Source organism: Stegostoma tigrinum, chromosome 29, assembly GCF_030684315.1.
Source record: "Stegostoma tigrinum isolate sSteTig4 chromosome 29, sSteTig4.hap1, whole genome shotgun sequence".
NCBI classification, from domain to species: Eukaryota; Metazoa; Chordata; class Chondrichthyes; order Orectolobiformes; family Stegostomatidae; genus Stegostoma; species Stegostoma tigrinum.
In genome coordinates this window covers 11,014,128-11,033,868 of record NC_081382.1, presented here as the reverse complement: position 1 = coordinate 11,033,868, position 19,741 = coordinate 11,014,128, and the positions used below count along the sequence as shown (strand labels likewise).

Sequence of the window (19,741 nt, the reverse complement as noted above, 5' to 3'; positions counted from 1 at the left end):
GTGTCCTTCCTCATCTGTATGTAAGGATACGAGTGATAGTGGGTCATGTCGTTTTGTGGCTAGTTGATGTTCATGTATCCTGGTGGCTAGCTTTCTGGGAATTACTTCAAACAGTAATTGACAAAAGGTTTCAGAAAGCATAATCCAACAGGACTGAATTCGACACATGTCAGTGCTGTTTGAATAGAGTCTTAGAGTTATGCAGAATGGAAACAGACCTTTCGGTACAACCAGTCCACGCCGACCATGTTCCCAAACTAGACTAGCCCTGCCTACCTGCACTTGGCCCATATCCCTCCAAACCTTTTCTATTCATATAATTATCAAATGTCTTTTAAGCATTGTAACTGTGCCTGCATCCACTGCTTTCTCTGGCAGTCCATTCCATATGTGAGTCATACACTGTGCAAAACGTCACCCTTCAGGGCCTTAAAATTCTCTCTCCCCTCACCTTAAACATTTGTCCCCTAGTTTTGAACTCCCCCACATTCAGGGAAAAGACCCTTGTCACTCACCTTATCTATTACCCTTGTGACTTTTTAAACCTCAATAAGGTTACCCCTCAATCTCCGACAGTCCAGTTAAGAAAGTCAAAGTCTTTCCAGTCTATTTTTATATCTCAGACCCTCGATTCTTGGCAATATCTTGGTAAATCTTTTCTGAATGCTCTCCTATTTGATAATATCTTTCATGTAACAGGGCAAACAGAACTGGACACAGTATTTCAAAAGAGGTCTCACCAATGTCCTGTACAACTTCAACACAATGCCCCAACTTCTATACTCAAAGGCCTGAACAATGAAGGCAAGTGCACTAAACACCTTCTTAATCATCCTATCTACCTGTGATGCAAATTTCAAAGAATTATGCACCTGAAGCCCTGCATTTTACAACACTACCCAGGACCTGACCATTAACTATATCAGTTCTGTCCTTGTTTATCGTACCAAAATGCAATATCTCACCATTATCCAAATTAAACTCTATCTGCCATTACACAGCCTATTGACGCAAATGATCAAATTCTCTTTGTAATCTTAGATAATGTTCTTCACTGTTCACTATACCACAAATTTTGGTGTCACCTGCAAACTTACTAATCGTGTTACCTTTATTCACATCCAAATTAATTTTAGAAATGACAAACAAAAGTGGACTCAGTACCAATCCCTGTGGAGCACCACTGGTCACAGGCCTCCAGTCTGAAAAATAACCCTCCATTACCACCCTCTGTCACCTATCATAAAGCCAATGTTGTATCCAGTTGGCAAACTCACACTGAATCCCATCTGCTCTAATTTTACTAACTAGCCTACTGTGCATAATCTTGTCAAAGGCTTTAATAAAGTCTAAATAAACAACACCTACTGCTCTGGCCTAATCAAACTTTTTGGTTACTTCAATAATAAACACAATCAAGTTTATGAAGAACAGTTTTCCTATCTCTAATCAATAATTGCCTCTCCAAATGCATGTAAATCCTATCTTTCAGAATTACCTCAATAACTTATCCACTGCTAATATCTGACACATAGAGCTATAGTTTCCAGGCTTCTCCTTACAGCCTTTCTTAAACAATGGCACAACATTAGCCACCCTCCAGTCCTCTGGTACTTCAGCAGTGCTTATAGACTGTATGAATATTTCAGCTAGGGGGCCCCGCAATTTCCTATTAAGATGCATGTCTTGAATCACGCAATGATGTGACTAAAATAAAGACACAACAAATTTGACCAAGTGCCAAATGACTCCCAGCACAGTGAAGCACACTGTGTGACTCAAATGAACTGATAAGCAGTTCAGCATGTTATTATGATGTAACCACAAAGTACGTACTTAACTCTGAAAAAAAACATCATTATCCATCTTCGGTATCATGTTATAGAAAGTGCTTTTTATGTCCAGAAAGCTGAACAAACACAAATGAATACCCCTGTGTGGCTGAGTGTTTAAACAGATACAGTGTCAGTAAACAGCAGTGTGTGGGATTTATATTCTGCAGGCACCTGATACCATATTTTGCACAGCAGAGGCCGAACAGTGACATCAGAAATGTAAAATGGCAGTCGGATGCAGCAGACTTACCTAATTTAAAGCAAAATGAAGGGATTTCAATTATAGTTGAAAATAAGTTTCAATTACAGCTGGTATTTGCTTTATAAATAATTAAGATACACTGGGCTGAGTAAAAGTGGCAGGGGAGAGTTAATTGAATAATGAATCAAAGTACGGACAACAGCACTGACACGAGTACAAAATGTTAGAAGCTGGGTCAAGATTACTTTTCATCTCCAGAACCTGGATCCAAATCCAGAACCGATTGATCAGATTTTCATTCTCACAAGGTTTTAATTGAGCTACATGAAATTATGATACACACCAGATTGCAGTTTCAATCTCAACTAAGTGCTTGCTGGACATTCGCTGTGAGCACAAAACACAATGATAGTCTTAAACTGTAAATTTACACCAGATTATCAGTCACATCCATCATGCAAATGGCTGGTATGAACAATGGTAAATTACAATGCTCAACTAGAGATGCCTTCCTAAAATTTGGATTAAGGCACATTATATTTTTGTGAGCGATTTACTCCAGTTCTAATAGCAACTATAGCTATTTATCCATTACATGCATTACTGTTGAATGTATCCTACCTATTTTAAATTTCAGAAGGAAGTGCTGAATAAATATTCCCTCTTGTTGAGAGACTTTTTGAAAAACGCATCTGGTTTCACATCTCCACTGAAATCAAAATCAATGTATCCTGTGGGGCATTTGAATAATTCAGGAAATCTCTACTTTTCACCTCGTCCTGTGTTTCCGTACAGGCATTTTTGGACGTGACACTGCTAGATGTTGCAGATATGAAGCTAAAACGTCTGCACTTCCTTTGGTGATGATATTACCAATGTCGACGTGCGGAAAAATCCAACTAAATTAAGCCCCAGCCTCCCGCCTACATATACAAGTTGTGGCGTCTTTAGAAAGGAGCTAAGGAACTTCATGGGCAAAATATTGTTGTACTTTTCAGACAGTTTTGTCAATCTTACCATTCTATTTCTCAATGAAGAAGACATGCAGTGATGGATAAAGTTTACAAACAGAATGTTTCTTTGTTATACATTGCAGATGATTGAATTGTATTGGTCTTAACATTTTCTATCAGCTGGGTTTTAAGCTGGTGGTGTGCGGTCACCCATTTGCGTGAACAGGTTTAATATCCAAACAGGTCAGTATTCATAGAATTTTCATTTTAAGACAGTATGTGTGATGAAGGTCTCCTGCAGTGTTAATGGAAGCTTATTTATACTGCCGAGTTTTATGTAAGGAAAAGGGAAATGTATTAATTCCTTGATTTAGCAGAAGCTGGGATGAGAAAGATTTTTTACAGAAAAATTCTTAAAAGCTTCTCAATTCAATTTGAAGGAGCCTTGATTGAAAGTTTTTCTTCGAAAAAGGATCTTTTTCAGAGCAGTTAAGGCAATGAGTTGTGTCAGTGTAAGACCTTCAGTTCTGAATACTTCCAGATCAGGAGTGTTGGGTCAAAAACATGCATTTGTATGCTCAAGAATGAAAAAGTCTTAAACTTCCGAGGTGTGAGGATTCAAGGAAGGACGCAGGATGGGAGCTGAAAGAAAAAGAAATGATTCAAACCTTGGGCAGGGAAGAAAAAAAATTCTCTTTTTTTGAGCAACTGTAAAATGATGGTATTGGGGAGGAGACAAGGCTTTCTTTTTCTCTCAGATCTTTCCACTAATGTCATATTTAGATAGTTTGGTTTTTATTTTATTCACATTGTGCAATGTATTTCTGTTTTATCATTAAAAACAAATCTGAAGCATAATATTGTTTCAGTGAAAGACCACCATGTTAAAATAAAAGAATAACAATATGTCCATGGAGTCAGATTTCATTCTGAGATTTGGCTTGTCCAGTCATAACATCAGCTGGGATTACAAAAATCAGTTGGCATACACTTTGATAACATTGCTATTGAAGGAATCTCAATACTTATGGTGTTCCAAACTTGTGCTTCTTGAGGCTCTGTGAAGTGGACAAGGCCCAATTTTGGATACTCTGTTTCCAAGCATCATTTAAGCTTCTTCTAAAACAATTTCCATTGTTGTTGGATGAGCAAACTCTCCCCAGTTCATGAAAAAGAGATGACCATTTGTCACATTGGAATACCGACATCATGCTGATCTCCAAAGTGTGACATGCGATCCTACATTAGGCATTTAGTAGAGAAAGTTGCTATGGTCACAGTGGAATACAGTCACCACCAAACCTCAGGTAAGAAGGCAGCTTGTGAAGGCAGGGTCTTCGTGGTCATTTGAGTTAGTAGAGGAATCAAATCCATGTAATTGCCATCACTTTGCATCGCAAAGCAGCTGTCCAGCCACCTGAACTAACGTAATAAGAAATGTGAAGATTTCCAAAAAAACACGTCACATTCGGCAAATACGGTTGTCAAGTGTCATTACCAGAACCAAATACTGTTAATGGAGAGTTGAAAGAAATTTTAAGGCAAGGGTATTGCTGCATTTTCTCTGTTTGTGACTGTCGTCCTTTCACCTGTAATAATTAATGTGTATACAAACAAATGCTGCTTTTATTATTTCAAAACAATTGCACCCCATTTGGCTATCTTCTGATTTTGTTTATTAGCTTTTTCTCCCTGCCACATCACAAGGTTACCTTAATATTTTTGTGATTCATTACTGTCTGTTTCTCACATAAACAAAAAAAAATGCACTGTTGGCCATGAAAAAGGGAGAAAAATCAGCTTGAATGCAAAAAAAAATTATGTTTCCCCTAAATGGTTTGTGTGTAATTTTGTGCTTGCCCTGACAAAAGAACTCAACCAGTGACACTGAAAATCCTTTTGCTTATTGTGTCAACCCAAAAACCTATTATATAAAAGAAAGCTTTACAGTTTGGTATCTTTCTACTGCATTATGTCATCCCAGTTATTATTTACCTCATACATGCTAATGTGGCACTGTTCTGTGCCCGCTGCACTTTGGCTATGGCACATTCCTGAATCTCTTAAGTGTTGTGATAATGCAGGCGTCAATCCATTGAACGCTTTTTGTCATATACTGAAGTTTGAAAGTGCTTTCTTTACTCCAACTGACTTTTCCCCACGTTGAAATTCAAAATGATCTGTTTTATTTAATTGGTGATAAAGATTTTTTCTTTAAAAATTGTTTCTTTGTTGCTTTCTGATGCCATTTGTGGTTAACTGTATATCATCCCCCATAAACATACACCATGGTTTATTCTGACATCGTGAAGATTATTTTACTACATTGACCATTTACAAAGCTATAGCTTCACAAATTTACACATTGTCTGGGTTTGGTGTTTACTAATATCACTGCATATTGTGTACACCAAAAGCTGACTGACTAGATTGACTTTATTACACCGAGACACTGATCGAAAGTAAGGCAGGTAACTTCATATCTGAATATTATATGTATTTAACTGTCTGAAAGGTATAGTCCTTGTGTGGTCTAAAATTTGTGCCATAATGCAACATTCCCCATCTTTAATGTTTGGCACATTAGCATAGAGAGCTAAACATGGTAGCAAAAAGATTTTTAGCACATTTGGAATCATGTTACAGGAGATCTAACCTGTAACGGGATGGGGAGGATTTGTGTAGAGGAGTATGTAACTTGATGGGGTGAATTCAAACTTTTTCAGGTTCAACTGATGTCAGAGTTCTGATACAATTGGTGATGACCTGGACAACCTGTTGAACTTCTTGAATCTTACATCACATTGGAATGGAAGCAGTGCAAGATGCAGCAAGACAGCTGGCAGACATGAGGAGTGCAGCTACGCAGGCAGTTGAAATAATATTGGCCTGGGATCTGTATGCTTGGTAAATCGCCCAGGTTAATGACTGCCTCTCTGCTGATGGTATTCCCCACTGCCTCTTACCACCAAATCAGTTTCTTTCATGTGGTCATTTCTCATCAGTGCTCACTCATTAGCAAAAAAAAAATCATATTGGACACTTAATCAACACAACACTAATCAGCTATCAACAGATATATTAAAAAGTACATTTTTATAGTACCAGTTTGTCCTGTGTAAAGCAGTAGCTCTGATGACACAACCTCATGGGATCCATACATTCTGTGGTAAAATGCTCTTGGTCCTATTGGACTTTGCCTGATACTGAATAATGCATAATCCATTCACTTATATTTGCCAATCAAGCCACGTGTGGGTTGTCTACCATTAGCTAGGGCTGACCTCTCACTGAAGGTTTGACTGAGCACCAATGAAATTTACAATGGATTTTGTCTGCTTTAGGATTGTATATCTGGTAATCTATTTCAATCATTCATTTGCATTTATATTAATTGCAGCACATACACATGAACAGATTCAGTTTAACTGTTTCTATCATCCCAGATTGTGCCACAGGGGAAACTGAGGCATGCTGAAATGTCTTAACGGTGTTATTACATTTAAGAAACTTAATTTCAAAGAGTCCGACCTATTTTCTAGACCTTTCCTAACTGCAAACCATTAGGGAATTTGTAGCTTTAGGTTTGATATCTCTGTAGTGAAAAGGCCATGAGAAAGAGGAGCAAGAGTGAGCTGCTCTACACTCAGAGCTTCCTTCAACATTTAAAGAGATCATGGCTTATATGATCATGGCCTTAATTTCACTTCATGACCTGCCCCACAACTCTGGACTGGCTTGTAGGTCAGAATCTGTCCAACACTGCTTTGAACATGATCCAGCCTCGACTGCTCGATGATTAATGAAAAAGAATTCCAAGGATTAATGACACACTGAGGGAAGAAATTCAACCTCCCCTCCACCTTAATTGAGAGACCTCTCATTTCGAAACTTGTTCTTGATTCCCCAAGGAGGCGAAAACATTGTACAAAATCCATTCTTTGGAATCTAACCATATTGTGTAAGCTCGCAACCTGTGAATATTGTAACATTCAGGGAACCAGGTATTCCTATTGTTGCTACATTTGATTGTTCCCATGGTTGTTACCTTCATTCTGCCTAGGAATGAGGGCAGGGTTTGTGGTAATACTTTCTGTAGGTCACACAGAAACAAAAAAAAGTGTCAACTCAACAGTCTGATTTTGTTATTTGGGCACAGGCAGTCAGAGGAGAAGGTTGTTACCTTAGGGGTCCTAGTCAGTCAGAAACCTTGAAGCATGGAGAAATGGCTTCACCCCAAGAAAGATGCTGCTGAAGCAGGCTCTACGCAGTGACAGTGTGTAGTTGGCCACGCCAGTATTTATTGCTCATTCTTAACTACACTGGAGAATGTGATGGCGAGCTGCTTTTTGAATTGTTGCAATCCTTAGGCTTTGCAAGACACTCACAGTGCTATTAGAAAGGGAGTTCCAGGATTTTGACCTGTAATTCCAAATAAAAACCAAACAAAGTACGCATGTTGTAAGTTAGAAGCAAAAATAGAAATTGCTTGAAAAGCTCAGAAGGTCTGGCAGCATCTGTGGACAGAAATCAAAGCGAACATTTTAGGTCGAGTGGCCCTTCCTCTGAACTGATGATGCCTAGGAAATGTTGGTTTGTATGCAGAAAATAGGGAGTGGGGGGAGTTAAGAGTGAATCATAGGTGGTGATAGAGCCCAAAGACAGAGAACAGTTGGGCAGACAAAGGAGTGGATAACAATCTGACTAGGAGGGTGAATGGCTATTAATGGAGACTGTTAGTGGCTAACAATGAGCTGTGTGTAATAGCAGACCATGAGATAACAAGGCCTGGTATGTGTGGGTTCAGCATAAAGATATGGGAGAGCTCAAACCCAAAGTTATTTTAATCAATATTGAGTCTGGAAGGCTGCAGGCTCCCCAGGTGGAAAATGAGGTTCTGTTCCTCCAGCTTGCGTTGAATTATCTGGAGCACTGCAGCAAGCCAGAGACAGAGATGTTGGCCAGCGAACATCAGCTGTGTTGAAATGACAGGTTATTGGAAGTTCAAGGTCTTTTTTACAGACAGAATGCAAGTGGTCTATGAAGCGGTCACCCAGTCTACACTTTGTTTCCCTAGTGTAGAGGAGACCACATTGTGAGCAGCGAGTGCAGTAGACTAGATTGTGGGAAGTGCAAGTTAGCACTGCTTCACCTGGAAAGTATGCTTGGGTCCTTGGATACTGGGGAGGCAGCAGGTAAATAAGCAGGAGTTACACCTTCTGCCATTGTAGGGGAGGTGCCATGAGGCTGTGGGATGGTTATGGGAGTGAAGGAAGAGTGTTCCAGAGGAAACAGATTCTGCGGAAGGCTGACAAGGGGGGGGAAGCAGAATATGTGTTTGGTGATGGGATCTTGCTGGTGTAGATGGAAGCTAATGATGTGGATGCTGGAGAGGTGGTAGGTGAGGTCAAGGGGGACCCTATCGTTGTTGCCGGGAGGGAAGAGAGGGTGTGAGGGCCGACGTGCAGGAGATGAGACGGACCCAGTTGAGAGCCTTGTGCAGGGGAATCCTCTGTTGAGGAAAAAGGTGGACATTTTGGAGGCTGCTTTGTCAAAGTTGGCATCATTGCAACAAATGTGATGGAGATGGAGGAATTGGGAGAATGGAATAGAGTTTCTACAGGAAGCAGGGTGTGAGGATGTATATTTCTGGTAACTGTGGGTGTCAGTGGTTTATGGTGGATATTGGTGGCCAGTCTATCCACTGAAGTGGAAACAGAGATGTCAAGGAAGTGGAGGGAGGAATGAGAGATGAACCAGGTGAAAGCGATGGCAGGGTGGCAATTGGAAGTCAGGAATAGTATGTGAATTTGGACTTATAAAAGTCCTAAAAACCAGTAGGTACATCTAAGTGCTGGGGTTAAGGCTCAGAAAAGAATCTGTGAGTCACATGGGCTCAGATAACGAGCCATTAATCGTCAGTTTAACGCAGAATGGGGTTGAAAGATACCCACAAACAATATTTGCTTGGTGCAGCTAAGGAATAGTACTATTAAAACCCAAAATCCCTGGGGTTTCTCTATTTACTTGAAGGAAACCTGAAATTGTTCCTATGAGTAGATACTGGTTATGGTTTCAAGAATCCATGGAAGCACAATCCAGGAAAGGAGACTGAACATTCGGGAGGGCAGCAGTTGTTAAGTCTGTCCACAATGGAAAGGCTCTTGAGTGAATTCTGGAGCGAGGTCATTGAAAGTGGAACTGGAATCCCTGGTAGAAGAGATAAAATTTCAATGGGATTTGGAGACCAAAGTTGTCATCAACATCTGGGGTGGTTGCTGAGAAATCCAGTGGATCTGTTTTGACTATATTTCACATTTGATGTTTTCTGCAGGGTAGTTTAATCATGGTTTGCGTGTTAGCCACATTGATTCTGGATGTTGGGGTATGGGATGAACACACGCTGCATTTTGTTTTCCTACTCTAACTTTGTTCAAAACTGTCAAATCTTGAGGATTTATTCTCTCAAGTACTTCAGATCTCCAATTTTCTCTCTCTCAAATGAAAAACTGATTAGTTCCTAGCTAGATTGTAGTATTAATTTCAGCTTCTGGTCCGCAATCATAATCACACCATGCAGCATCTACTCTGCTATCCACTTCAGGATCTTGAAGACAGCAAATTTTATTTTAACTGGCACCTTATGAACCAACATTCTCGACAAACTGGCAAAAATCATATACCTCTAATACCACCCGCAACCCGCAAAGTTTACTGTCTTATTCTGTCCAATTATTACAGCTTTTTAAAATTTATTTAACTCAATTTAAATATATATCTTGTTTAATTGAATGGCCACGCTAAATATCAATAATTGATTCAATTTCTCTTCAAATATCACAATCTTCGCAATGTCTAAGTAATCAGTTGAGGGTGCGAGTGAGGAGGCTCTCTGCTGGTAAGTTTTATCTAAGGCACAGTTACATTGTTATTTAATTGATATACACTATAAATCAAGCATAACAGTGATGTGCATATACCCCCTGCGTTACATTTCTATTACTTAGTTTGGTTTTTACATTGATTATATGGACCTCTTGATTATCTGGAATATTTGATCAACTGGCAGACTCCTGGTCCCCTAAGTGCTGGTTAATAAAATGTTTGCGGTCTTTCATTAAGATAACCTCTCATTCTTGTTGACTCCAATGAGAACAGGATTAAATTACTCAACCTGTTGAAATGACCAGAGAGAATGAAGAGAAATTACAACTTTTGATTTATAATAAGCCTACACTCACTTCTGTATTTTCCCGTTGAATCTCTTCCAGAAGATGCAGATATGGATGAACTCTTAATCTAGCTTCTATCATCGTATGACTGGAATCAGCTGCATCTCCCTGGAACTTTCTGCAAGCGGAAGCCACTTACAAAACCACGTTGACTTTGCCCAATTTTTAAAAAAAATGCTACTACTGCCAAGCATTTTCCCAATGTCTTTGAGCAGAACTCCCTTCTTCTTGCATAGTATCATGCCAGCCTTTACACTCATCTGAGAGGGTAACTGTCTCATGCCGCTAAACTCACTATCCATTCCTGGTGCCCCAAACAGTGTTGCACTAATGAAGTGACAGCCCCAATTGTTTATTCAGGCTTCTGGAATGGAGAATTGAACCCACAATCCTCCGACTGAGAGGTATTTGTGCTATAAGTGCATCAAGGCCAATGCAGGTCACTAACTCCAGAGTTAAGAAACATGCTTAAAAAAAAGGGTGGCATGGTGGCTCGGCAGTTAGCACTGTTGCTTCGTAGTGTCAGGGACCCAGGTTCAATTCCAGTCTGTGTGGAGTTTGCACACTCTCCCCGAGTGCACACTCTCTAGGTGCTTCAGTTTCCTTCCACAGTCCAAAGATGTGTAGGCTAGGTACACTGGCCATGCTAAATTGCCCCATCATGTATATTAGGTGGGTTATATGAGTCTGGGTGGGATGTCTGAGGGTCAGTGTGGACTTGTTGGGCCAAAGGTTCCGTTTCTATATTGTAGGGATTTGATGACTGAATGCCACAAAACACCACAGTCTTGAATTCACTGAACTTTTTTTTAAACTTCCATTCCTCTCGCAGAGACCTTAGTGGTTTACTTAGCACTCCCTCAGAGTGGGCGAGCAGATCAGGCTTGGATGGGCATGGATGTTTATGTGAATGCAAGTGCCACTGCGGGCATGTCTTTACTATCCTCTAGTATTTTACTAGCAATGGGCGAGACACTGAGTGCATATATAAGCCGTGTGGTGAGCACTTCTTTTGCGGCCCGATGGCAGTTGTGGGAAGGCGTCCTTTTAGCTCTCTTTTCCCACTATCCCAAATCTGGTCTTCTATTCCACTTCCCCTGAGCCTGCTAGGCAGAATGTGGTGAAACCTCGCCACTCACCTTTGAATCTCACCTCTGTCACTCCTCAGCCTGGTGTGCTGCTTTCCTCTCATAATTTAGTGGCTATAATTTTACTTTAACTGTTTAAAATATTTCATTCCCTTTGAATATGTGAATTGTTCCAGTTCTAAGATTCAGGTATTTGGGAATGTATCTTTTGGATTGTAAGATTACTGTAGCTTAAAGTGTAAGGTAGCTGAAAGGAATTACAGAGCCTATGACAGAGTGTGCCTAGCAATAAGCCTGGGTGTTTAATCATTAGACATCAAAATTATAATATTTTATTGAGAGGGATTTACGTTTCGAAACAATTGCACCAGTTACTGACTAAACCATGAATACATTCTGAATCGCCTAAATTCCCATTGAAGATAGTATAGCTATTAAATTGCAAACAATGATGGTGTAAAATGTTTCTTTATTTTTAAGATGAAGCTCAGATATAGTCAAATAATGATTTAATTAAATTCTAATTAGCATTTCCACTTGAATTGAAAATTAACATTGGCAAGGGTGAGAGGGTAAAGGAAGCCACTTAAAACTCAGGTGACAGGCTTCCCTTTAAAAACCGAGGCAAAACAGACAGTAGCAACCATCTTGTCTCATGTTGTATTAGCCAGCTGAGGAGTACACAGCAAGAGATCAAGCTGAAAAGGCTTGCACTTTAAGCAGAGAAAGTCGAATGTGATTTTTCACCAATCAGAACACGGGAGAGAGCTCACACTCAGATTGCAATCTGTGGTGTGGTAAAGGAGATTGAAAGATTTGCCCCACCCAGGGACAGAGGAAGGGATCAGCAGTGTAACTTTCAGTGTGGAAGTCAGTTCAAGGACTGAAAGTGACCTGGCTGAGGAAGTAAAAAGGAAACAAGCCACTGGAAGATGGAAAGAAACTAAGCTTTGGAAGAAAACACAAGAATTACTGATAGTTGACTGTGAAGAAGATAGGTGTGGACTACAGGACATTATCAAAGGTTTAGCTGAGTGGTTGAAAAAGTAGCAAACCCAGAGAAATGCTAGGTTATGCATTTGGGAAGGGAAAACAAAGCAAGGGAATAGACGATAAAGGGAGGATGCTGAGAGGGGCAGAGGAAGTGAGAAGCTTTTAGTTGTATGCCTACAGGTCCTCAAAGGTGACAGGACAGATGGTTATGGGAGCAAAGAAAGCATATGGGATCTATTCTATTGGATGAGGTATTGAATACAAGAGCATGGATATAATACTGGAACCAAACAAGACACTAGTTAGGCAACCCCTAGAGTTTTATCAGAGATAATGGGAACTGCAGATGCTGGAGAATCCAAGATAACAAAGTGTGGGGCTGGATGAACACAGCAGGCCAAGCAGCATCTTAGGAGCACAAAAGCTGACATTTCGGGCCTAAAGGTCAAGGCCCGAAACGCCAGCTGTTGTGGTCCTAAGATTCTGCTTGGCCAGCTGTGCTCATCCAGCCCCACACTTTGTTACCTTAGAGTTTTATGTATAGTTCTGGTCACAGCATCACGGGTTGGGCATAATTCCTATTGAGAGAGTATGGAGGGGATTTACACGAACGTCCCCAGAGCTTGAGGGAAGATTGGATAGACTAGGGTTACTTTCCTGCGTACGGGGAGATTAAGGGAGTGAATTAATTGAAGTACACAAAGTAATTGGGGGACTTGGAGAGAGTGAACAGGGAAGAACTGTTTGCCTGAGCGGAGGTGTCAATTACTGGAGACCGACAGATCTAAGGTGATTGGTAGAAGGATCAGAATTGATAGGAGGGAAATTGTTTCGCCCAGGGAGTCATTGAAGACTGGAATTCACTTTCTATTTTGAAGGAAATCTTCAATGCTTTATAATGGAACCTGAATCTGTACCTGAAACACTGGAACTACAATGCTGCAGAGCAGGCACTGTGTTGGGTTAAAATGGGCAGCTGGTTAATTCAGCTGGCACAGGCATGACAGGCTAAAAGGTCTCTTTCTGTGCTGTAACCTTTCTATGTTCTAGGCTTTTATAAGAAACATATTCCTAGGGTGTGCGACTAGTCACTAAGAATAATTTATTTTTATGGTTTAATGTACAAACTGCCCATGACATTTATTGAATAGCATTTTTAGTCCTTTCTTAGTGTAAAAGTATTTTAAAATATGCAATGCCAACATGTCATTCTTCCAACTAATAACTGAAAGTTCAAATTTCTCTTTAAAACTTGTTGGTGTCTGTGGAGATTGGAATGAAATAAATGGAAAGGTTTGTGTCTTATCCTGATCATTACATTTTGAGTGCCCATGTTGGAGATAGAATCTCAGCATATGTACTGAACAGGGAAGGAATGGAAAGTCATGGCTATTGCTCAGCTGTTCAATTAATGTGCGAATTGTTAATGATTCTCACAATGTCAATCGCACTTTCTTGTAAAGGGATAAAATACAGTCATCCAGCAGAAGGTTATACAGCAAGTGTACTTATAAATTCACACCGAGTCTCACATGCTCACAACAACTGACACATTCTCACCAATTTTGTCACCAGCGATCTTAGATTCATAACAATGACTCGTACCATTACCAAAATCCCCTCAAATATCAGGGATAGAAATGCATTGAAAATGTCTGCGAAATCACTCCACCTTCAACAAAATAAGATGCACAATTACTGTTCATTGTCTACACAGAGTCAAGCTTTTAAGTCAACTATTTACTCAACACTTAAGCTTTTAATGTGTCAGAGACATTGATATATCATGACAGGGGAGCTGCTCAGTTACAGATCTCTCATTTCTCACTTTCATTCTCGAAGTGACATTGTTCTTACATATCTAGCAGTAATTCTTTAACAGGTTGTGATTCAGCCCAAGTAATTTGTCATGAATTATGGAGGAACTCCTTCAAGTTGAACTTCTGGCAATTAGATTTGTCTTGCTGATGGTCAGACATTGTGCAGATTTGTATCCGACAACAGTCCCAACAGAATTATTGGAAGCGAGCATCTCACACATGTCACCGTAATATGACAGTGAGCTATGAAATTTCTTCTTGAAACCTCTGTCTCTTCACTTCTCTCCCTGCACCTTGACGGCTCTTAAAGTCTACGTCTCTGATCAACTACTGTTCAACTATTCCCATTCTTTTGCTCAGTGTCAAGTTTTGTCTACCCTTTTGCAAAATGTCTCTTTGCTGCGTTCTGCCTGCTCTATCAATTCAAGATCTTTGTGTTTTGGAGTCTACACTATGAAAAAACATTCTGCTTGGCAAACAAGCACTTTGGGGGCCCTGAGGTCATGAGTGGCAAGGTTTTCTTCTTTTAGTTTTCACTCCTGACATTACAGCTTTAAGTATTAGAAGTGTTAAAAAGGGGAAAAAAAAAGTCTTTTTGTTTTGCATGCCATTTACCTTCTTGCAGCAAACCCATCACTGCTTCACTTCACCCATCTCAGCCATACATTATCACTCACATCCCACTGTGTACACTTTCTTCACTGAACAGCAATCAACCTCCGGCTGAAGTTAAAATCTCTTTGCAAGTGATGTAGAGTTGCCCACTCAGCTCGTTCCAATTGCCTGCATTTGGTCCACATCCCTCTAAACCCTTCTCAACTTATCATGTACAAATCTTTTTTTTAAATGTTGTTATTGTACTTGCCTCAACCACTTTCTTCAGTAGCCCGTTCCATATATGCGCCACTCTCTGCATGAAGAAGTTGCCCTTCAGGTACTTCTTAAATCTATCCCCTTTCAACTTAAACCTATGCTCTCTAGTTTTCAATTCTCCATTCCTGGGAAAACGATTGTATGCATTCATCCTATCTATGCCCCTCATGATTTTATACACCTCAATAAGGTCACCCCTCATTCTCCTACGTTCCAAGGGATAAAGTTCTATCCTGGCCAACCTCTCCCTATAACTCAGCACTACTAGTCCTGGCAACTTCCTCGTAAATCTTCTCTACACACTCTGCAGTTTAACTAAGGTCGGTCCAGACTAAAATTATTCAACTTGACCCAGCCTGGCATCAGACCTGGGAATTATAGATGTGTATGGTTGGGAGACTGAATCAAATTGTATTTCATCTAAAAAAAAATGGAAAATTAATAATTCTTTACATCGGGCATAATTTGGCAAAGCAGGCTGAAATTTTCCATCGTTCGGACTGTGCCATTGAGTATGAAAAGCATTTATGTTTGCACTACTGAAAGGTCTTTGGATTTATTCACTCAAAACGTCAACAAAGCTAACGCAAACTGTCCTTCAATGGTTGTTAAAAGTCAGGGAACACTAATTGCCATGCATGTTTTCCTGCACATCCAGAAATGTTTTAAAGGTTGAAAACAATGTTCATCTTTCATTATAATAATCAACAAGCTGAGTTCAGTGATGTGTCGATTCTGCAGCACAGTTGTACAATTCAGCTGTTAACCTGGCCTGACCTTTTAAGGTTACTATTCAAATACTCCTTTGAGGCTACTCACAAAATGACAGCTGTCTGTAAAGTGCATGGGGTGTTACCTGGTGATTAAGTTATTGATGTACTCTAGTCTTGAGGATAATTCACATGAATTAACAGTGTGATACGGTGTGTCGCCTATCAAGTGGAAACACTGCACACCACATACAAAGCTTTATATATCATGAATCTGTTAAGTAAATCCTTGATTGAAACAACATCCAGATAACCTTTCACAGGCCCACAGATATGCCACAATTTTGTCTTGTTCTTGTTTGTCCACTTTGTGCTATCTTAATGTCACCTAAAGCTGCCTAGCTGGTTTTAGAGAGCAATCTGGATTCTCAACTACATCAGTGCATCATAGTAATATTACTACACTAATTCAAGGGTTTAATGCCCTAGAGACAGGAGCTTGAAAGCCCACCACAGCAGCTAGTAGAATTTAAATCCAATTAACAAAATCTGGAATTGAAAACTAATCACAATAATTGTGCCATGAAACTACCAGCAATTGCCATAAAATACATTCTTGTTCTTTGGGACAAGGAGTCTTGCCTAACCTGACCCACACAGGGCCCACATCATGTGTATAATTCTTAACTACTCTCTGAAATGCCCTAGGATGCCACTCAATTCAAGAGGCAGGCAACAAATACTAACCTTGTCAACGATAACTACATCTCATGAGATAGTAATTTTTTTAAAAAATCATGCATTTGGAATTGTTGTAAAGCCACTTGGCTTGAACTCACAAAGGGATTGCTGGCTTAAAAGCACAGCAGAGGCAATGGCCTAGTGGTATTATCACTGGACTGTTGATACAGAGACCCAGATAACATTCTGGGGACCTGGATTTGAATCCTGCCACAGCAGATGGTGGAATTTGAATTCAATAAAAATATCTGGAATTAAGTATCTAATGATGACCATGAAACCATTGATAAATGCCAGGGAAAAATCCACCTGGTTCACTAATGTCTTTTAGCGAAGGAAACTGCTATCATGGTCTGGCCTACATGCACATCAATGTGGTTGGCACTGAACTGCCCTCTGGCCAAATAGGGATGCACAATAAATGCTGCCTGGATAGCGATGCCCTCATCCCGTTAATGAAATTTTAAAAAAGTGATGGCATACCCAACAAGCCATCTGATTGATAATCCAGACACCACACAAATTCCCTTCGGGTGACAGCGCCTGATGGATATTGTCATGATGATTAATTTTAAGTTCCCGATCCAATTGGATTGTCACACAGCAAAGCAACCATAGCATTACTATTGTATTTGTGCTGCCACCAGTGATGATTTTTCTGGCTCTCAGACCCAACGAATGATCATTATCATACCATTCTATAGGTTTTTACTTCTCTTGTAAATTATGGAAGCCAAGTACCTTGATTGCTCCAGTAGAGATTTGTATTTCATGGAGCCGTCGCATGGTCCCATCGCGGTCAATGAAGTAGGATGAGGCAAGTTGATGGAGGGCCTCCACACTTTGACTGGCATTTGTAGACTTTCCATCTAACTTACTTTTGTCCATGTACATGGTAAGTGCTTCTTCACCTGCAGGGAAAAGAACAATGGACACTTCCAGTTACCAAACACAGGAATGGAGAAATGACAGCCAGTGATACCACACAATAAAATCTTGATGTACAAGACATGATGGATGATGGAAATTTATACAACAAATAGCCTGTTTCTGTTCCTTAACGTGCTATAATCCTGACATCATTTAGTTAATGCACTGTGGGTGGGGGGGAGGGGGACTGGATGCAGTCAGCTAGCTCAGTGGACTGGTTGGCTGGTTTACAATACAGAGTGACACCAATAATGTGGGTTCAATTCTTGCACTGGCTGAGGTTACTATGAATGAATCAATCTCTCCCCTTGTCTGTGGTGATTACTTCTTTTTCAATCTTGGCAATAATGTTTAAACCACTTCTCAAGATAACCCATTGTTGAACATTTGAAAAAGTTAGAGGCATTCTCAATATTTGGCCATTTTTTTCTGAATTAAAAGGTCAAGTGAAAACGTCACACTGCATAGTTTAAATTGTAATAATTATAACTTTCTAGTAATAATTATAATAGATTATTCAAAACCAAATAAAAGATAACCTGGAAGATAAACTCAAGAGTGTTTAACATACATAGTTCAGTGATCACACAACCATTACCTAAACTGTGCAATCCTGCCATATCTAATCATGAAAGTTAAGGGACAATTAAACTACAACATTGTAGAGGCTCCATAAACATTTTCATCATCCATGATGGGGAATACCCAGCCATTAAGTGCAAAAGCATGAGCAACCATCTTCATCCAGAAGTGCTGAGTGGCCAATCTATATTGATCTCTTGATGAGGTTCCCATAATTTACGGGTATCAGTTGTCAATCAAATTGAGTGAGTCCACCTGAAATAGCTACAAACACTAGACATGGCAGTCACTTGAGAACTTGACAGCATTTCGGCAACACACTGAAGGCCTATGCTCCAGAACTAATTGTGCCCTTAGCTAAGCTGTTCCAGGGCACCTACAAGACTGGTAACTCCTAGCAATGTGGGAAAACACCCAGAAACCATGAAAGGTAAGACAAAGCCAACTTGGCCAATTCCCACCATATCAGAGTACTCTCAAACTCCAGCAAAGTCATGGAAACTGTTGTCGACAGTTGTCAAGCAGCACTTCTTCAAGCGATAAGCTGCTCGTTGACACTCAGTCTGGGTTCCACTATAGCCACTTATCTTATTACAGCCTTAGTCCAAATATTGACAAATGAATTAAATTCAAGTGGAACAGTGAGACGTGACTGCCTTTGACTACATTTCACCAGCAATGACATCAAACAGCCCCGGTAAAACTGAAATCAACAGGTGTCAGGAGGAAAACTCAGTTACAGGTTCATCAAAACCATTCTGACAAAAAGTTACGGGACTCGAAACATTAACTCTGTTTTCTTCTCCACAGATACTCTAAGGCCTGCTGCCCATCCAAGATTAAGTAGCCTATTTGATTGGCATTTTATCCAAAACCAATCCACAGTGATAGCAATGTGTAGCATCTAAAAATGCACTGCAGCAGCTCAACGAAGCTGCTATTACAACAAGAGATATTCAAAACTGCTGATGCTGGAGTTTGAGATTACACAGTGTGGAGCTGGAGGAACACGACAAGCCAGGCAGCATCAGAGGAGCAGCAAAGCTGATGTTTCGGGTTGGGGCCCTTCTTCAGAAATGCAGTTCACAGTGGGGTTATAACTCCCTCAGAAATAGTGAGAACAGCCGATGCTGGAGTCTCAGATACCATGTAAATGAAGAAGGGCCCCGACCCAAACGTCAGCCTTTCTGCTCCTCTGATGCTGCCTGGCCTGCTGTGTTCATCCAGCTGTCTCCTATTGCAGCAAGTTCTAATCCCACTACTATTTTTCAGAACAAGGGCAATTGGTGCATGGGAATATGACCACTGCAAAATCCTCTCCAAGTCACACTCCATCTGGCTTGGACCTAAATTGCTATTCCATCATTGTCATTAAATCAAAATCCTGAAACTCCCTTCCTAACAACACTATGGTTGACCTACATGGACTGCAGTGTTTTCGGGAGGTACTTTACCATCAACTGCTCAACAGCAATTGTTGGCAATCATAGCCTTGTATATAATGTGCATATGTGGTGAGGGAGAAAACTGAAACAGATATTTCTTTTAAGGGAATACATTACTGAATTTTGTGGAAAAAGCAGCAAAATACAAAATAAGAGACAGCACAGACATCATGAGTTGAATGGTCTTATTGAGTGCAGTTATATTCAATGGTAATCTGAAGGCCACTGAAGGGTATAGTTTCTTCCGTTGATAATGTTAGATAAGGTGTCAACCTAAACATGAATCAGCTCAGCTTGACTTTATACACTTGTTTCCATCAACGAGAGAACATGCACA

General features: G+C 40.2%; 1 protein-coding gene across 2 annotated transcripts in view; it reads right to left on the bottom strand.

Moving 5' to 3' along the window:
* brinp1 (bone morphogenetic protein/retinoic acid inducible neural-specific 1) overlaps positions 1 to 19,741 on the bottom strand; it is a 324,767-nt gene that overhangs the window by 67,906 nt on the left and 237,120 nt on the right. For both annotated transcript variants that reach the window (XM_059638168.1, XM_048559283.2), the window contains one exon: positions 17,189 to 17,358. In XM_059638168.1, the coding sequence (XP_059494151.1) occupies positions 17,189 to 17,358 (170 nt within the window). The remainder of the gene's footprint in view (positions 1 to 17,188; positions 17,359 to 19,741) is intronic.